General features: G+C 37.7%; 1 protein-coding gene across 3 annotated transcripts in view; it reads right to left on the bottom strand.

The window, feature by feature from the left end:
- Nucleotides 1-21518, bottom strand: part of CD2AP (CD2 associated protein) — a 77873-nt gene that overhangs the window by 8007 nt on the left and 48348 nt on the right. For all 3 annotated transcript variants that reach the window (XM_074538008.1, XM_074538010.1, XM_005485084.4), the window contains 7 exons: nt 18123-18231; nt 15366-15457; nt 13705-13809; nt 11333-11369; nt 10908-10970; nt 7467-7626; nt 5505-5647 (listed from right to left, as the gene is read on the bottom strand). In XM_074538008.1, coding sequence (XP_074394109.1) covers nt 5505-5647; nt 7467-7626; nt 10908-10970; nt 11333-11369; nt 13705-13809; nt 15366-15457; nt 18123-18231 — 709 coding nt within the window. The remainder of the gene's footprint in view (nt 1-5504; nt 5648-7466; nt 7627-10907; nt 10971-11332; nt 11370-13704; nt 13810-15365; nt 15458-18122; nt 18232-21518) is intronic.

Here is a 21518-nt window from a genome sequence, read left to right as displayed (position 1 = left end):
GTTCAGTAGCTACAGATAATACACAACTTCATAAAGACTTTAATAAAACACTTCAAAACTCCTCTCTTGTACTTTATTCAATCACACAGATCTCTTTGCTCATTAGGCTCTTTATGCTCACACCTCTAGGAAAACTCTCTCTTGTCAGATCAGCAGAAATTCTTTACATCCTCTGGGAACAGGCAACTTCAGGAAAAAAGATGATAATAGAAGAACTGACCACAACTAGTCTTAGTAAAGTAGGTATTCCACCTAAGTAACAACAGTACTTGGCCTTTTCTCCACAAAAATAAATATACTTACCTGGCCACAGATGTTTTGTGAGATTGAGTGGTGGTTTTTATTTAAGCATTGACATAAGATTACAGTTATTATATATCATTTACAACCCAAATACATGACTTAGTTGATAGACTAAAGTCTATAGACTAACTTAAATACCACACAGTACTTACTACAGGCACCATAAACAACATTCAAGACTTTGGGTTTGATTTTTTTCATGACCTCTGATTCTTACTTGACATTATGATTTAGCAAATAGAACCTATGATAGGTCTTTTCCTGCATTCCCATTAAAGGTCAGATAAGAAAAAAGCCTTGGGTACACTGAACCAGACCATTCATACTCCTTCAGTGTCTGGATGTCTTAAAATCATCTGATTAACCCAAGTTTTACTCACACATTGTCAAAGTTATTTTCTACCTTTAGGTACTAAGTAGGTACTAAGTTTTCCACTGAATGTTTTAATTGATTTTAATGTGTTCTCTGCATTAATGTCCTTGAAGGCCTTAGAACATTCAGCTCCTTTGGACAGCCCTGACCAGACTGACTTCATCACCCATTCCTTTATAGCACGGTTACCAATCAGTTTTGCTGCTTTTTACTTCTATTCAAGAGAATGTCAAGAAAGTCTTGTGTAAGCATGCAATCACACCGGCAGTTAAACAAGCAGGGGAGAAAAAAAAAAAAGAAAGAAGAAACAGAAGAGCGATGAATGGCAAGCAGCTGACGGAAAAAGAGGATGAGGGAGAAATAAATGAAAAGGGACTTCTGTTCCAGTCTGTGCCAATAAAATATTTCCTTTAATACACTGCAAGCAACAGTGACCATGGAGTCAATTGCATGGTCTTTACTCAATTCTCAGTAATCCCAGAGTACAAAGCTGTCACAATCACACAGGGGTTTGGGCTGGAAGGGACCTTAAAGATCCCCCTGGTTCGAGCCCCTGCCATGGGCAGGGACACCTTCCCCTAGACCAGGCTGCCAAAGGGCAAATTAGTATTTATGTTAGTTAGGTATCATTAAAAAGGTAACAAGAAAAACTTTTATGTCTTTTTCCCCTCATCTCACTAATTTCTGACTTTAAATGATCCTTCTTTTGTCATTCTACAGAAATGACAAATCATTTTGCAAGAAATTTAAGTAAGAATTATAAATTTAGTTGCTATTATGATTGTAATGCCAGTCCTGTCTCCATGAACAGTAAACATCAGGCATATTAAACGTAAGTTTGAAAAAAAAAAAATCACATTATTTGACAAGGCTTGAAGACTGCTAGAGTCCTGAACTGTGTACTATTTAAATATAGATAGTGGGATGTTACAAAAACCAAGGACTTTTCCCACATTTCTAACATCTTCTAAAGGAATTTGTTACACCTGAGAGAATTGTTCAACATTAAGATTTTGCCAGCAGATTCCAGTCAGAGGGAATTCTGACTCTACTTGAATTTTTGTTTTTACTTTTCCAATTTATTGCTTTGGTATAGGGAAGAAATTAAAACACAGGTTGGTGAAGATTGGGGTTTGGGCTTTTTGGTGGTGGTGGTGGTAGGCTGATTGGTTTTACTGTGGGCTTAGGGGGTTTACTGATGAAATCCATTGAAAGTTCACAGTCTACACCCATGTCAATCAATAAAATGATTTATCAAATAGGACTCTTACAGACAGCCTGTCAGCAATTGTTAAAGGAAATCCCATCATAGTGCCAAAAGAGCAATACCACACATCTGGTGATAATCTGGGTCAAAAAAAGGAGTTTCTGACTGAGCAAGAGCACCTTTCTAAGAAGATGAACTAAGCCTAAAGTTACATAGCATGGACTATTAGAAATGTTTCTTCTACAAGCTTACCACAGATCTACCACAGAGCTGTTAGGAGCTTTAACAGGCACAAATAATGAGAGGCTTTGTTAAGATTTGTGAATGTTTCAAGTGTATTCATAGCAGCTTGTCTTAAAAAGCCTTCACAAAAAGAAGCAAAGCTGAAAGGTGGCTGAAGAAATCATGGTTCCACCATCTCACATGGCTGGGGCTTAAATACCCATGATACAAGTGAAATGCATCCAATATTTTAGAAAATAAGAACCCACATTAATCTGTGGAGTAAAAAGATGCCATCCTTTCTAATATTACTCATCTTGCTGAGATTTCCCCCCAGAAATTCAGGGCACAGCTATAAGCTATAAAATATTTAAGCACCCAGAAGATTCATGACTGTGTTATTTGTGTGTACAGAATGATAAAGCCATTCAACCTACATACACCAGATGTACTAAAGGTACTGGTCATATTTCACTACAAACAAACACAAAGTTTGGTTTATCAGCAGCTCAACTATAATTTTTTTCTTACTTTTAGTCCCCACCAGTTCCTAAAGGAAAAGCCTACTTAAAATAACTTCTTTAACAGCTAAGGAAAACAGGCATTCAAACAAAAAAAAGTGCATTTTTAATAGAAACCCCAAAATTTTAGTACCAATAATTGCAACTGAAAACCACATTCACGATGTTAGGAAGAGGATGTGTATGGAATAAAGCATTTGGATTTCCTTAGAGATTGTTATCTTACCAAAATGGAGAAGGGTAGGGTAATTTCCTGACACGTAAGAAGGGAAACATGGCAAACAGGATAGGAAACAAAATCTGGAAAGAAAAGTCAAGGAGAGGAATGTCTAGAAAAAGATTCTGAACAAAAAAATTATTTTACAAAGCAGGAAAAAGAAACATTTGTAGAAGAAACAGAATTGCTTTACATGTTCAGCATGCCAGCATTACAGCTTTAGTCTTTTACAGTACTTGATTCTAATCAAACAGAGAAACATTTATGCAATTTTTCAATTAAAATTTCAAGAGGAGTTATTTCAATGTGATCAATGTTTCTAAACGGTTCTGATTATTTGTCCTTATCTGACGGCTGGTGACAATTTTGGCATGGGGTGGGTTGGTTTTTTCATAACAGAATATTTACAGCTTCTTACGCTGAACTGAAAATGGCTCAAACTAAACTTCACTTCATGGTCAAACTATGTTGCAAAAAAACCAGGACCCATATTTAAAAAAAAAAAAAATCCTAAAAATTCATCAATTCACCTACCCCATGATCATAATCTGAAGACGAGGGGAAGAAATAACTCTGGTAAAGCAGTTGCCAGCCCCAGCCATCCATTTTCCCTCATCTTTTATTAATACCTGTTCTAGTTATTGTAAGGTTAAACAGTCTTTATAAGAGAAGTTATATAAGGACCTAACATTTTTTTTTTTTTAATATAGACTGGGCTGCACAGGGTATTATGTCTTTAGCAGCACCGCATGTAGAGAATTAGAGCATGAGATTCATTACACTTTACTGGCAGGAGTTTGGATCAGTCCCTTTTCACAAGAGCAGTAGGACTGACTTATGCAGATTGTTTTAAGGAATGCCAGTTTGACAAAACAGAGGATTTCTGAAACCTTCCTTCAACTGCAGCTCCTTGACCCTTCTCAGTGCTGCAGCCCCACATGAACTGCCTGAGCCTCCTCTGCTTGCTGTGCACCAAACGCAACTGAACTGAACATTGTCTACCCCTGGGCCCTGCCTAGGTATTAAAATTTTTAATTTCTCCAGAATCCTGTAAAAACTAATGTTAGAAAAAAAAAAATCTTTTTTTTTTAATCAATCTGTGCAAAATTATTCTTTTTCTATTTCAGAATATTCTGAGTTGCAGTATATACATGAACACCTTACAACACAGCTATTATGTTGCCACTCTGGTTATTAAAGATTTCAAGGTAACTGAATGTAAAGGAAAAAAAATATATTCCAGCTGTTTTCATGGGGAGTTTTTCCTGAGTTTAAATGATACTATGCTATACAGTAATACATCAAACACAACCCTAGAGATAATCATAGAATTTATTACCCTAATTAGAAAGCTGATAATCATAGAATGGCTTGGGTTGGAAGGGAACTTCAAGATCTTCACCTTCCACTATTCCAGGCTGCTCCTAGCCCCATCCAACCTGACCTTGGACTCTTCCAGGGATGGGGCAGCCACAACTTCTCTGGGCAACCTGTGCCAGGGCCTTACCACCCCCATATTAAAGAATTTTTTTCTACAATATAACTTCAGTAGCATAACTTCTGTATTAGAGACATACATGAATTAACCTTTCCTCATATAAAGCATTTACACTTAAAAAGCATATTTTAACATGCTCAATGAAAAACAGTCAGGAGTATTTTTTTCCATTCCTTAACTGCTTCAGTTCTTTCAACGCATTATTTTTATCTTCCAGATGAATTTATTATACTTTGGACCAACTATTCTACAACTAGAATATTGTAATTTGCCTTAAAAATAAACACATTTATAATATTTTTAAATCTGCTATTACTGAAATCTTTTCTGAGACAAAAAGTTGCATTTGAGATATGCACGATGGACACTGCAAGTACAATTCACTACAGCTTTTTCTGAAGTGGTTAAATCATTAAAATATAAATAATTTAGGAGTTTAGAAAAATATGCCCACAGCAGCTGATCTCTGCCTAAGTGACACACAGAGGTCTGGTATCTGTTGCACTGTCAGTCTAGGGCTAATGGTATCAATACAGTAGTTCAGAGGTTCTGATCATTAAATGTGAGTGCTTTAACCATTATCAAGGGTTTTACTGAATATATTTAAAATTAAGGAGATGCCAGGTTTGGCTCAAGGTGCTTTAAGCAAAGCCATAAGCATGTATTCAAATGTACAATGCTCCATGCTTTTCTAAGGTCCCAATTTAAGGTATGATAAAGTCAAAATCTAGAATAGCTCTGAACTAAATGCCAAAGGTAATGGCATTACCAAGAATTCTGAAGTTAGCTAGAAAAGCAGTTATCTGACTTGCAAAAGCAGAACAAATTGAACCAGCCATTAAGAAAACAACTTCATAAAAACTCAAGATGAAGTGGCAGCAAAAAAAGCAAGCTTTCAAATTAGAAGGACAAACCATTATCTCCGTCTCCCTTCCTACCCACTGTTCCAACCCAGAGCTCAGCAGCTACCTGCAAATACCCTGCTGACATCTGCTCATCCCCTCCTGACTCTTACCTTCAGCTGTCTCCAGCACTTCTTAAAAAATACACAGGCATGAATGCACTCAGTGGCATTTTGAGTAAATCACTCAAAAAGCTTATTCCAGCCCTGTAAAACACAGCAATCCAAACAGAAAGGCACAAAAGAATATTTCTTTTCTTACCTGATTCTTTAGAGCTCTTTACCACAAGTGAATCTACCTCTACTGATTTTGGTCTGAGTGGCAATGGTTCAGAGTCTAACTTTGGTTTTGGTACTGGCTCAACTTCAGATTTCGGTCGAAGAGTAACAACTTCTCCATTAGTTCTGTGGTAAGGAAAAAAACAAAACAAAACCTGCCTAGTCAAGAGATGAAATAGTTTAAAAGGGAAAAATACCAAGAATTAGAAGCAAACTGAAAAATTATGGTAGATTTTATCACTTTCTAAAGCCTTGTTTTAAAATCAAGGCTTCTGGAAATCAATTCTACTCCTATGACAACCAATTTTTCTGCTCCATCTCCTGCAGAGTTGCTAGATGTGCACAAAACCCATGTGAAAATAATCCAGAACTTTTAGGACACACTTTGGCATTTCAGTTCAAAATATCACATTTCAAATAACAGGTGAGCTAAATAATATTTCCACTAATACCTCTTGAAATAATTCAGAAACTGACCCCTTGACATGAAAGAAAATTTCCTGTACAGGAAAAAGGGCTGACAAGAACAAGGTATTTCTTGCTGGATATGGAAAAAGCCACCTTGCAGCTTTTGTTCTACTATGCATTCCTTCCATATCTGCTCACATCATTCACAGACAACAAAAACCCCAAGAACAACAAGGAAAAAAATCCAAAGTAGTGCAACCCCCACCAAAATAAATAAAAAATAATAGAAAACATTTTCCTTTACAGTTCTTGCCATCACAAACCCATGCTGACCAGGCCTGATTATCTGGTTGGCCTGTACATGTCATATATAAACTGTGCCCCTTTCATTATTTCACCTCCCAAAGCCTGTAAAAGTTTTATTGCAGTAGAAAAAGAGATAGCAGCCTGATCTTCCTAAAACAATGCTAAACACTTTCAGACATGTAAATATCTCTAAGATTTAAAGGTTTCAATTATCAAGGCCCACAGCTTACTACAGACCTCTATTTAACTGCACATGTGCATCCCTTAAGAACAACAATTATTTTCTAAGCTGGAAAACAATATGACTTGTGGTTTTAAAGAAATAATCTTTACTTGGGAAAGCCTCCAAAATACCAAGTGAATATAACATAATTCTATATGGAAAAGTTATTTAAGGTGCAAGCTCTTTGATATAGCAGCTTTATTTGCACAAGGCCAAGTGTAGCACAACCTCACTTTCTCATGGTTCTTTTAAGCCAACATCCCAAAGGGACAGTTACCAGTCAGCTGTTGGTTTACACTTCTGGGTAAGGGCCTAGCAACTGCTGCAGTGGAGACAGAAAGGAAAATTCCGTGTGTGGGAGACTGTATGGATGCAAAATTAGTTATAGTGGAAGTTTCAAACTCATGAGGAAAGAAAAATTAAGTGGATCTAGAAGAAGTATTTGTATCTATTTATCCAGTAACTCAAGGGAGAAGGCTCAAGAGTAGAGAATCTGAATGTGGTTCTGTAGTAAGTGCTCCCTTCCCCAGGAGCAGACATGAGTACCACAGTGAGTACCTTTAGCAGAGGTACCTGTGCTCAGTTCTTCCTTTCCATCTATCTTACCCTATGCAAAATGTTCAAGCCTTGAACACTGAGGCAGCTCAAATTTTCAGGGATTTTTTTCAACACAGTAATAATTCTCAAGGGCCATGCCCACATTCTTTTATTCCACCATGTTACTGTAGCTACAGCAGCAATCAGATGAGCAATTTCATCTGCAGCATGGTCAGTTATGCTCTAATGCTGACTCTGAGATGGATTCAATGTCTCAAAGGATTTGAAAAGCCTAAGTTCACCTTCATAAAGACTTGGAGAACTAAGACAATGGTAGGCATAAGGCAAAACTTATTCTTGCATCCTTTTCACCCTTAAAGCACACATTTCTTCCCAACTCATCCATGAGGGAAGATCAAACAACAAATCAAATTGAATATACTTGGTGCCTGCAGTTTCAGTGATACTGACTTGGATGCAGATGATGGCAAACCAGGTTTGTCTGGACGTTTTGGGTGCAGGAGCCCTGCTCTCAGTAGGCTGTTGGTCTTGCTTGGAGGAATCGGCTTCTTGGGTGGTACTTGAGGAGCTTGTGGCTTCAAAGGCTTCTGATCCAAAGCTCCTTTTTCATCTGGCAAAGGAAGCCACATTTTAAAAACTCCACATTGTCTAGAATTCTTACACCACTAATCAGTTAGAAAGCGCTTGCTGTCAGAAATGCCTTCTCTGAAGATCAAAATGAAAAATACATATGCAAGTGTCTTAAATGACACCTTATCAAAACACACAAATTACTTACCTGAGCTCAAAAAGATTTATCAAAAGAGTAAGATAAATCTTCCTACTGACATGAGACAATAGTAATAAATTATGGATTCACATTATTGCACTGAAAATGACAGCTAAGAATCAAAAATCTATGTACTGCTTTGTCTTTTCTACAAATTCATTTGATTTTCTATGAAAGAGGTAGGGGTTTTTATTTTGTTGTAACTAGACTTCTTACACACACAAACAGCATAATTTATCTATGGACAAAGGGGAGGAGAGAAATGAATTTTTATCTGAATAGCTGAATTTATTTTATCTCAAGTCTGCCTTCCTACAAAGAGATGGAAATTAGGTATGAATAATACTAAAAAAAAAAAAAAAAAAAAAAACCACCAAAAAACCCCCCATTTATCTGTTTAATGACTACATGATCTAACTGAATCCTGTCCAGAGGAGCTGGCATACAACATACAGGACACTGAAAAATTCAAGCTGCCTTACAAGCAATAGTTGAATAGGTTTGAACCATGTGGCCTAACTCTACTCTGCTGGATTAGCCAGAGCAAACCTTCTACTTTTCCCTGTGAAACCATGTCACAATTCAGTATACACTAAGTACTGAATATTCTAAAAAATAATTGTTAGGTTACAGCAAAGGGTTACAATTCTTTACAGTTACTGCCCTTATAGGGCAGTAAATCAGTAAACTGGGATGGAGAGAGTGACCTTCAGCTTTGATTCTCCCCATCCTCCCCTTCTGCAATTTGCTTTTAACCAAGTATTGATCTGGTGTAAATTGTTTATATATGCTGTGGACCTGGGAGCAGGGGCTGGGTATTTGCTTCAGCTCCATGCCAGCAAAGTGCCTGAACTGCCAGGTCTAGGACTGATTCCCTTTGGATAAGTCCTGCAGCCACTGAGCACCCTCCAACCCCAAAACAGGAAGAAGCCAACGTACTTTCACAGGAGTATTGGGAAGCAAACAGATCCTAGAGACACCTCTGCCAAAAGCATTGCTCAGGGGCAGAACTTCTTCCTGCTTTGGGACACTTGAACACCAGGAGGAGAAACGAGCCAAAACAAACTGGCTGCCATCTCCCTGCAGTGTCTCAGCATGGAGCTAAGAGCACAGGATGCTGAAGCAGTGGAAGGATTTGCCACACGGTGGGGCTGCCTGCCCTGTGAAAAGCAGCACATCGGCAGCAGCAGCCACTCCTGCCTCCCCACCCAACACCAGCCAGCACTAACTGCAGATCAATCGGCTTTATTGAAGCTGTGCTCAGCACAAGTTGAGAATTTGCTTTTAAGAGAGTTCATAAACGGCAGAAAAAAAATGCTGTCATCAAACCCTATTCCGGAACTCTCATCTGTCAGTTCTCCTTTCTAATACTCCCACTCAGAATCTGAATATAAAAAATGTCTATAGCTAAGTGGAGTAAGTTAACACCAAAGGCCAAGGTTCACCATGAACACAGAAATTGGGCATTTCTGCTGGACAAATGACATGTCTTTTTTGGATTTTGCTTCTCAATGAAAAAGAATGTTGGCTAAAAATAAATAGGTTAGTAATGGAAATAGAAAATAGAAATCTGAAGACATTTACACTGGAAAAAAATTTCTACATGATAGATACCACTAAGTGCCCTTCACTATAAATACAGAAACAGTCACAGAAATTCTAATTTTTGATCAATATTTGATTGCAATTAAAGACAGATTAGTCTCCCAATAGGCATAAAAAATGACATGGTTTGATAGCTTCTGATTAGAGCTGCTCAATTAATATTTTTTTCTGAGAACTAGTTACAGAACAATTTCATACTTAATGGATTCAATTACTAGTATTAACAGGGCTATTTTTCCACAATTCCAACTGCACTGATAAATGGGTATATCATCCAGTAAACACTAGTGCTATCTAAAAAACTAACTCTTATGACCTGATCTGCAACTGAATCCTTAACAAATTTTTCCTCCTTCATTTCCTGTAGCTCAGTAAAGAAGAGTTCTCTATCTTATGTAATTTTGTAATAGATTTCACATTCCTATGTTTTTTGGATGGTGTCACTCAATATTTTTGCCTATATTCCTCCATGAACAGTTGAGCTCAGCTATGCAAAGATTAATACTTTAGTCCAAACAGAACCAGTTTAAAATTAAACTGGTTACAGTTTAGAAGTATTTAAAAGGAGCCAGGAGATCAACATTTCTGGAATCATGCAGTTGATCTTAATTCACATCTGAAGACACTGCTCCAACAGATAAAAATTATTGTTTGCTCACATACAGAACAAACAGAACTGATTTAACAAGTGTTTTTCATATTTAATACCTGAGAAGGTGCCTTGTTAAAATGGGGGTTATAAAAACTGCCCAAGGAAGCCAAGAAACCCCTCAGGAACCACACTGGTAGAAATACTGGTCAGCCACAGTTCTCCATTTACAGGACAGAGTGGTTTTGTAATTTGGTTAAGCTGCAGGATTTCTTCTGCAAGGCCCAACCAACCAACACATTTGTTTAAGCTTCTCACTTTAAAACACAATAAAACATTTTCACTTGGCAAGTTTTTTCAATCATGGAAAGAAGCCTTTTAGAATCTGTCTAGGTGAGTAGCTTTGCCTCTGGAAAAGGGCATCCTTTAAATTTTAAGAATAAAGTAGTAAATGTCTCCAAATTCAATGGACCTTGAAAATATGGAATATAGCAAGAATTAACAGGATAAGAAATCTCCATGTCTGAGACTGTAGCATCTATCTAAGGAGTCTTGTATCTGTTCTGTGTAGCTCTTTCAAAATACTTTTGACCAGACTGATTTTTGCAGCAGTTGACCTTTGCCTTCCTAATAACTTACTCCTGCTGCTCAAAACTGCAGCCACTGTCACATAACTACACCTTCAGGAATTTAATAGCTACTATGTTACTGTGTAATACAATAACCAATCTTCAGAATGTCATGTAATAACAAGAAATAAACATTTTAATAGAGTTTAGCAGTTTCTCTAACCACTCCAAAGACATTTTTGTAACATCGCAGACATGACAACTTCAGTAGATGGTATCGAGGGAGTTTGTATGATGGTTCCCGAACAGAGACCCTATTGCCAGAGCAGCCAAGTCACTATGAAGAAAACTGTCCTTACCTTTTTCTTCTGGCCTCAAAGAAAGGAATTTCTTCTCTCCAGCTGGCAATTCAGGTCTTGAAGCTGAATGCAAATGCAAACCACAGACATTTTTCAAAGAGCTTTAATTATCTTGGTCCCTAACTAAAAATAAGACTAATGCCAAGTTGTGTCTTCTCTTTTGCAAGGACTGTAATACTGTTTATAAACACTCACTTGAGCCCAAAAATGGTGAGCCATTGTTAAAATGATTCCAAAGTAGGCTCCATCATAATTTTAAAAATATACAGCAACAGCAAAATATATAAAGTATTAAAAGTAAGCTTGAGGTGTGACTATGGCTGCATTACTAAGAAATAAAAAACTACTTCTAAATTTTCTTTTGAAGTCATACACTGCTTCTGCAATTTAGTATTTTCTCAGAACACCAGACATGTACTACATACCGGGACTTTTAACTGGAGGTGGAGGTTTCTTTGGCTTCTGCAAAATGAAGGGGGAAAAACCAAAGTCAAACAAGCAAGCAAGCAGATATTCTCTGTATCCAAGACAGCCTCATTTGTGTTTTGTTTTGCATACTGTAATGTGGAGCTTGTTTACCAGCTGATTTCAAAATATTTCACAAAGGAGGCAATCAATTCAGACAGGAAACACAAAGACCTGGAACAATTCCTCTGATATCTCCCAGACAACCAGTTATAAAAATTCAGGAACAAAATTCAGGTCTGTTGAAATTAAATCAGTGCTTCAGCAATGTGCATAAACAGAGGAGAAAAAACCCTAAATCCAGTAATTTCATCTTTTGTAGTCCAAAGAATTGCTCTGATCACACTCATTTTGATTTCAATATGTAAACCTCAATCTTAGTACAATACCAGTTAAAAGAGCAATCAGGTAATTTTTTGAACCAAAAATGTTCACTTTCACTAAAAACAGGTTTCTGAATTGAGTATCAGAGGAATGGCTTCCATTAACTGACTTTTAAATTAGTGTAACTGTAAGAAAAAACTAATGGATGCTGGCAGCATTTGTCTCAAAGACTGCAGTTACATCAAAAACATTGTTTTGAGCTCCCTTATCATTATATTTAAGTGAGAGAGATGGACAAACTATGCCAGCCATTAAAAATGTACAAAATATCACAATGCAACAGTTTGTACACTGAAATTACTATTTTGAAACAGTTACCCATCACTTTCTGATACACTTGAAAGCTGAATCTCTGTCCTGCTGAAAGGAGACTGGCACCTCCCAGGAGAGATCCCAACCACTCATCCTTGGAAAGTGGTTCATTAAATTGCTTTAGAAGAGGGGCCTTTCTGGTCGTACTAAGGACGAGATTCCCTGATAAAATGATACAAAAGCCTACAAACCCACTTGTTCTTCACACAGGTACTGCTGAAACCATACAGGCTCCGTGTAACACACCGCTCCAAAAACACCCTACAGTGGGAATTTCTCAAACATTTGCTATGGATGGATTTCACTTCTGTGCCCCTACAGCTATTGAACAAGCCCTTTTTAATGCAATAAGATTTTATTCTAACATGTGAAATGTAACTAAGCAAGCAGGAGAAGCCATATTCAATTTCTTCCTCTGGTTTCAGAGGATACAAAAGCAAGTGTACCTAAGTAACAAGACTCTATTTTCTTTCTTCCCAAAAAAGTAACTACATTATCCAGCTGTGCAGCATTGCTGCCTGCACCAAAAACAATTAAACCAAGCTCAGCATCAACTTGCCATTATACAGTTCTGCTCTGTTTTTTCATGAAGTCAGTATCAAATAGCTGATTATGATCACCAGCCATCCAATGCCTTGAACCTGAAAGCTGCTCAGTGCAAGGTGAATCCCTGTGCTGAGACACTGCACACAAAGCAGAACAAAGGATCAAAGCAGGGAAATGCTGTTTAGGGTAAAAGAATGGTTCCCCCCTCCCTCTCAGTCGGAAACAACTCTATATTGTGAAATAGCCACCCTACCTACCCTCTTTTCTTGTATTTGATGGCATTTATGCCACCCTTGCACAGCTGAGAATCCATCTGTAAAGAAAATTCTGACTAGGGGTAGGTAGGTTTCTGTGTATGTGAGGCAACTCTGGATAAATGATAAATTAGCTCCTGATCTGGAGCTGAATCCATTCCACCTGGGGCTGATGTACATTTGGGAATTAAAACAACCATCTTTGCTACACAAATGTGACAGAACCAAAGCATCACACTAATCTCAACCAAAAAAAAAAAAAAACATTGTAAAATGAGCACCAAAATTATAAGATCTTTGAGAACAACATGAAAACATGAATTTCTACAAGTTAGTACACAAGATGGTGAAAAAACATTCCTAAATCCTACCCAAAAAACATCCTTCATATACTGCAGCCTACTGCAAATTCTGACATGGAAAAATCCCAATCAGACCCAGAGGGGTCACTCAGCATTTTGTAATTACAGTTACTTAAGGACTTGAGTTAGAAAAAACCAACAGCTTATCTCCTTCCTAAACAGTAAGGGTTTAATTTAGTAATCAGTAACATGCAACACCATGCTTTCAGAACTACATCCTTTTCTTAAGGACCTGATCATCCTCATTAATTAGAGTTAATCTCAAAAAACATGCCTCACTTTAGTATTTATGGACAAGTTAAACACAAAGATTAATCTTTTCATCTTTCTTCTTTTATAAAACTAGGTCAAGATAAAGTTGAAACTGCCACAATTGTAATATTTTAAGAAGCATAATGTGCTGAGACTTCTTTTATTCTCTGCATTTTCATTAATAGTTTTTTGTGATACTAAACAATAGGTGTAAGAACTTACAGGGAAGTCTTTATCAGACTCTTGTATTTGAACAGCAAAGTTATCTGGGAAGACTCCTTCTTTGCCATTGAGCTCTCCTCTCCACCAGCCTGGCTCTCCAGTGTCCTAAAACAAACAGCAGGTCATTTCAACCAGTATTTACCTCTTCCCCAGAATAGATACAGTTACACAACAGCTTCTTCCCTTTTACTCACAACAAAGTAATTGTTTGTCTGAAACTGGCCAACTTAACAAGGGGAAACAGCTACAGATTGGATCAGGTTTGGTCAGGTTTTGTTTGTTTTCTAAAATGCAGGATGAAATTATATTACATCATATAAGATAAGGGTGTAAGGATAAGATCTGCAAAGGGAAGGAAAGTACATAAACCCAGTTAAGACCTAACACACAACATCTGATCTTCTCAGCTTCCTTGACCAGCAAGTTATTCAGTAAAGACTCCAAATGTTATTGGCATGACGCACAATTCTACTAAATAAAAGTGATTCTGATGTGATGGATCAGCTCCACTGGTCTGAAAAGGGTGAAGAAGCAGAAGAATATACCCCCTGAGAGAAAAAATAACCACACTATGAGAAAATACAGTATTGGATAATTAATTCAGTGGCAGAGAACTCCATTACATGATGTCACTGGATGAAGGCCTCTGTCCATAACAGAAAGTATGATGTTATATTTTACCAGCATAAATAACAGCTTTCCCCCGGGCCTCAGTTCCAAAAAAAAAAAAAATCACAGAAACCTACAATGGTTTGGGTTGAAGGGACCTGAAGGATCACCCAGTTCAAACCCCCTGCCATGAGCAGGGATGCCACTCAGTCTGGACAACTCTTCTTAGCTCCACTTTGAACCAGTGTGTGTTTGGGATAAATTGGTTTAAAAAGACAGAGAGGCAAAAGATTGAATGGAGATGGGGCAAGGGTTGCTGTGTTTACAAAAGGGCTTCCATAACTACTCAATTCCACTGTACTTATGATCAATGATGCTCATAATAGCAATCACTTAATTCCATAGAATTAAAATTTTAATAAAGAAAAATGTGTTAAGTCTTCTTCTGCAATTGAGCAAAAGCTGAAGATTAAACTTTCCACTTTTTTAGGAAAGTCATTACTTCTTAATATAGGCATGCATATAAACTAACAAAAGTCTGCAGAATAGTGCAGGGAAATTAATTATGGATAGCTTTATTTTCTGTTTAGAATCATCTCTGCACCAAAATGATCTATCAAAAAGCTGCTTTCAGAATTCAACACAAATGAGGACATTCAACTAAGTAATCACGTTTCTCTTACAGACAGAAAGTATCACTAATTTCTGTCTGATTATTCTGAATCCCCAGGGAACAAGAACTGTTTCTGAAGGTAAAGGGGCTGTTTGAAAGCTTTTCCCATTTCCTCACTGAAAAGGCATTTGGCACTGAGTGTACACTGATCCCAATGGCCTTTGAAGAGCCCAAGATAACTCCCACTCTGGAACAATCTTTGAAGTCATCTGTACCTTCATCAAGTGCAGAAGCAAAGAGTTGAATCTCACATGAGAGGAATCAGTCTACAGGAATATCTGCTCTAGCAGACCCTCCTGCTTCTCAGTTCATGCACAACCTCCCAGTACAAAATTCGCCAAAGCCACACACATGGCCAGAGCAGACCCAGCTTTCTTACCTTACTGATTATTTGAATGATCTCGCCTTCTTTAAAGCTAAGTTCATCATTTGAGCCATCATAGGAAAATATTGTCCTGCAATATTCCTTGGCTGGAACAGAGGAGCACAATTAATCTGGATACCATGGGGAGTAACATTCCTTATAACAGCTCACGTATGCTGTCTGAAAGCTGAGAAATTCACACTATAATCACACTTTCCTTCTAGACCAGCCACCTGAGAATGATTTATGAATATTCAATGAAAGGAAAAATAAGATTATATACTTATTGAGCAAAGGAAATAGATCTTTGAGAAGGTAGAAGTATAAGCCCCAAAGCCTTTTTTTCACAACTTAATTCAAGCACTCTGATTTCAGAGGGAGAAAAGAGGCATTAAAAGTGTAACAGTTAAAACTGTAACAGCACATCTACCCCCCCCAACAGCATTTATATATTCAATTCTGAGCTACTTTACACAGAAATGATTTCAAGCTTATTAGAGTTTTTATGTATTTTCTCAAAATTGATTAAAATTTCAAATTTGTAGTCCTAATTAAATACAGGCAGCTATCTTCAACATCCTTTATTAAGTGGCATCCCTTATTAACATGTACAGCTACAGAAATTTCAGGCAGCAGACTTCAGAAATTGTGCAGTGAAACCAAGTAACTAAAGCAAAGGCATTCCTTGGCTAAGCACCTGAAACCAGAGCTCATCTGAGCCATCAACTCTCGGCCACAGCCTCTTCTGCAAAAGCAGAAAGAATAATTCTTTTCTTTCCATTTGGAACAGTTCAAAACTAATCCATTTTGAATTGTGGTAACAATTGAAAAGGCAAGAGGATTTGTTTTCCTTTCCCAGACTGGCACAAAAACAACAATGAGAAAGGCCAAAATACATAAACATAGACTTTTTACCCCCAGCACATTTTAAACAATTTAGCAGCTAAAAAGGTTGTATTTCTGTATCTGACACACTAAGAAAGAGGAAGCAAACAAAAAAGGATTCTTTAGCTGCTGCCATAACCTATCAGGTGTTTGGCACTGACAGCACAATGAGCAGCTGCTTCACCCTCCAGTTAGAGCAGCACAACATCAAGTCACAGAATCACAGAATCCTCTGCAATTCTTAATGATAGCTTTTGCTGGGTGCCAGGAGAATAAATCAGTTGCAGTCAAACCTTTTTGCTGTTGTGTTTTGTTTATTTAAGACACACATCTTTAGTTTAAAAATGCACAAACTGTATTCACAAAGAAAAAGGAGTAATAAACACTATGTTAAAATGCCAAGTATGCCAAGCTTAAATAGATAATATATATAGATTTTGTATCCTAACATAACTGGAGGAAAGAGGGATCAAATTGCGATTATTATACTTTTTAAAGAAAATATTTTTATATCCTTGCACTGGAGGCCAAAACAAACTTCCAAAACCAGAAGAGCCTCACTGCAAAATAAGCCAACCTAGCCTAAACATTTCAGAGATCTGTGTTTATCTGCTAAGAGATGAACACAGTTTATTTTAAAACCTGGTCTCTCAAAACTGAGGGTGAGACACATCAACTACACTATGGTCTATATTTAAATAAAACACTAAGGAAGAGAAATAAGCCTAAGGTTTAAGAGGTTTTTATCTGTTGTCTATAGGTATTAACTACCATTACTGTCATATTTAAGTTCCTCTTTGATATATTTGCTTCTCTGGGAAAGAGACTCAGCAGGGCCACAGGATTAGATCAACTTCCATGCTTTTAGCATGAGATGCACCTGAATCTATTAAAGGAGCTAAATACTGAATGCTTTGAGTGTCCAGCATTGAATGTTGGGATTTTTTTTCTAGGCAGAGTTAATTTTTATGCATATTTTTAGACAAGTCAAATTTCCCAATGCTCAGGGCTGCACATTGTCTAGCTGGTTCTTAGAGCAATAGCACTGAAATGGTTTAAAAGCAAGATGTTGTAGTTCTCTTATTTCTGCAAATTATGCATTCCATAGAAAACACACCAAAATAAGGTACTTCCACATAAAACAAAAATATACTTAAAATTACAATACAGAAGTTGACAAAATGTCTGCTCTGGAACCAGGGAAATGAGCAGTCTACACATCACATAATCAAAGTTAATTTTTTATAGGGATTGGCACTCCCACAAGATGTTTTGGGTTGACTTAAAAATATCTCTCTTGATAAAACTGTGCAATTTGGCAGCTAAATGAAGTCATAAATTCTTAAAAGATAAAAAAGAAAAATAAAAAAACAGCATAAACAGAATCACAATGAAACTGGATTATGAAGGGAAGAGACCTCAACACAACCTAAGCACCAACTTTCAGATGCATGCTGCCACCTCCACAGAAAATCCCGAGCCTACAAAGGAACTTGTGTAACCTGGGGACAGAAATTGTGCTGGGAGACTGTTCCATGGAAATAGGTCTCCAGCATCCCATCAGAATCAAACCAGGTAGAAAGTAAACAACACATCAACAGAAAATTAATGCAAAATGACTGCTGCAATAGAAGTTCCTATCCCAGCCTTATTTTGTTCTGGGAGATAACCTTATAAATGTTTTTGATTTTTTTTCTAAAGAAATGTAAGCAAAAATTAGTTTAGACTTTTTTGCACTTGCATAACTCCTCAAGGGTACAGAACATCATACAAAACTTCAGAACACACAGACATTTTAGATTTTAACACCAAAAAACCAAATTGGTAGCCAAATAGTTCATAAGAAAGGACCTCCACATAACAGATGTAAATATCCATCAGCCTTACCTTTTGGTTTACTTTCAGCTTCTGGTTTTATTACTTCAGGTGTGTTTTCAGTTTTTGTTGTACTAGGAAAATGAATTAACTTTGTTCCAGGAGGATGGTTAGGTAATGGCTGTATTAAAGAAAAAAGAACTTTGTTAACTAAAATTCTTTCGAGTTTTGTTTGTTATTAGGCTACGGAAGATACTGAATTTTTCATTAGCTGACATGATGAAAATTACCATCTCCAAGAGATTTAATGAGTTTTTCCACTAAGTACTTAGCTTACTGTATTTACTTCATTACAGACACTGCAATTAGAGTCTGTCTATTGGTCAAAGACAGAGCACAGCTTTCAAACTGGAAGCTGATCTCAGGATATGGCTAAATACACTTTAGCAATTGTATTTCAGCAGTTCCAGGTGTTACTCTCCCATTAGCCTGAATATTGTCTCCTCCAGCACATAACAGAAGCAGTTGTTTAACAGCTCTGCTCACAGTAACTCTCTGGCCATGCTTACCCTGCACTGGGAAAAGGCAGGGATACTCAGCAGCCATACAGCACTTCAGACAAGCAGTTTTTAACTACTCAGACAAATGAAAGAACATGAAAACCCCGTCCCAGCTTCCCTTCACTCTCAGCAATTTGTACAGAACAGTTCAAGTGTTCTTGAACTACAGATTTCCCCTAAATGAAAAAGCAAAGAGGCATTGCCACAAGTTTCAGAGTTTAACACCTAACTAAAATAAATTACAGAATATTTAATTTTTCCCCTCAGAAACTTACTGAGCTGCCAGGCAGATTCCGACAGCTTCAGCTGCATCCACCTCTTCACACCCAGAGCTACAAACACAGAATATGATCTTACAGTCAGTACTCATCTGAGCAGCCCTAACAGCATTACTGATATGAAAAATCCCACTGCCTTTAGTTACTCTGCTCATTTTCATCTACAGTTCAAATTTTGCAGATTTTCCACTGCCAGAGAACCTGGATTTACTCTCCTTAGAGCCAGACAATGCCTGTAGGCTGATGTTAGGTGCCTTTGACATACCATAGAAGAAGCCAAGGTCATTTGGGATGTTCCTGCAGTACCTATGCAATTTAACTCTCTCCAGAATGGTATATGAAGGAAGTACTAAAATAACCCTCCTCTGAGATTAAACACCTCCAACATGGAAATAGTTCTCTGCATTTCCCCCTTCCAATGTAAGATGCAATTAGGAATAAGAGAGGAAGTTTAGGCAGACAGGGTATAAATAGCCTGAGCCCACGTGGGATGTTGGGAGAGCTGGAAGGATCTCCTGCAGCAGCATATACACTCCTGGGCCCTTCAGATCCATCAGTGCTCAGCCTTCCTGTGCTGAACAGCTTGAATTTTCCAAGGGAAAAGAGACCACTCCTCTACACAGCTTTCTTTTTTTTTTTTTTTTTTCTTACTGTCTTAAAAGACTGACAGTGCTCTCCAAGCATTTCATCAGCTAACACCAAAGCAAGTTAAGCACAAATCCAAGGAAGCCATCTATTTTTACAAGAGCTTCATGAGAATTATCTCCCTTGGGCTCTCCATGGTGTTCTGTAAGTCTGCCCACCTTTGGAATGACTTTGGCAATAAGTGGAATATTAAGTGCTAAACTAAATTGTTTATTTCTCTGACATTAAGCTATGCAAAACTGTTTTCACACTTCACTTCCTCTCTTGATGAGAAATGACCAGACCTTTCCAGACAGGCCAACCAAAACTGCACAGCATATGTCACTGCATATATACAGTCAAAGAGAACAATCCAAAAGGTCTGAGCAGACTTCATATTAATTGCACAAGTTTGGAAAGGTTTTTTTTGTTCCCAAGTGACAAGGCAGACAGTAGGGAGGCACCCTTTTGAATGATCTATCTCATGACAAGAAAGCAAACTGGAAGCTAGGTCCTGAAAACCTATTCTAACAGCATTCACATGAACATCACAGTAGTGACCACAGCCTGCCACATCAAGGGACAAAGGGGAGGAATGAGGAGAATCCATGTGACTTCACAGAATCATGGAGAAGTCTGAGCTGGAAGGGACCTTCAGTGACCATCCCAGTCCAACTCCCCGCCATGAGCCTGGACACCTCCTATAGAACCAGGCTGCTCAAAGCCCCATCCAGTCTGGCCTTGAACAACCAAAGATGTGGTAACCATAACTTGGGTGGACAATCAGTTCCAGCACCCCACCTCCCTCACCATGAAGAGCATCTTCCTCATCTCCTCTCTTTTAGTTCAAACCATTGCCCCTTGTCCTCTCATTACAGACCTCAGTAAAATGTCTCTCTCCATCTATATATCCATCCATGTATTGAAAGGCTGCAGTAAGGTCTGCCACAGACCTTTTCTAAACAACACCTTCTTCAGGAAGCAACATTCCCCAAGCTTTAAACAGAAGGCACACTTGCAACTCTTCCAAATCATCTGATGCTCTGAAACAAACACTGCACACACCATGCCATTGCTCTGAGCATTGCTACTGAAGAAAAACACATTCAAGGAAGTCTCTGATCCCCCCTCCTCCAAGGGACTCGTCTCACTTTTTGCCCTACATCAATACAATTATTACCATGGCAGAGGAAAACAAATCACTCACCAGAACAGCATTAATGACCATAACCCACAAACAAATTGAAATAGACAAAGGCTTTAAAAGCTTTCTTTATCACCTGAGTCAAAACTGGACTATCTCAACTGCCTTTAATTACCAAAAGCTGAAAATCCATATATAAGCTCTTGGAATAGTAAGCCCAAGTGAAAGGACTGTGCATTGTTGCTGTGCTTCCAAGGAGTAAGAACGCTCTTGAGTTCAGATCAAAATAAAATTCAAACAAAGAATAAAAGGGCTCCTTTTCCCACTCAACCAGTAAAAAAAAAATGGGGAAAAGAAAATGCAAAATCCTAGAACTGCATTTCTGTGTAAGGCTTACAGGCTTACACAACCAGTAATTTATGAAGCTTGGCAGCACTCACTGAAGGTAATGGCAGCTGACACCTAGATCAGCAGTCTCAACATCCACCAAAACTTGAGAAAAAAACCCAAATAAGCCAAAACACAAAGAAATGCCAAAATATTCCTTGTTTTAAAAAACAAGTTTAACTTATATTGGTAGACTTAATCTTCTCCCAGACTATACATAAAGTCTGTTACAAGGTGAACCAGAGGGACCTCACACTGCAGATGGTTTGAGATGTCACTGTCATGGCTCTGAAAAGAGAATTTATGTATCAGCTTGGTTTTTAGTCTCTAATGATTTAAATATCAAGACATTTGAATAGACCTTTTGGAATCAATGTTAAATACAACTTACTGTGAAACATATTCAAGGAGATTTGTTTTGTTTTATAGGCAAGAGCCCGATGAGAGGATAATGGTCAGATTCCACATCTCCTAA

This window comes from Zonotrichia albicollis, chromosome 3, assembly GCF_047830755.1.
Source record: "Zonotrichia albicollis isolate bZonAlb1 chromosome 3, bZonAlb1.hap1, whole genome shotgun sequence".
NCBI classification, from domain to species: Eukaryota; Metazoa; Chordata; class Aves; order Passeriformes; family Passerellidae; genus Zonotrichia; species Zonotrichia albicollis.
This window is presented reverse-complemented; position numbering and strand designations above follow the sequence as displayed.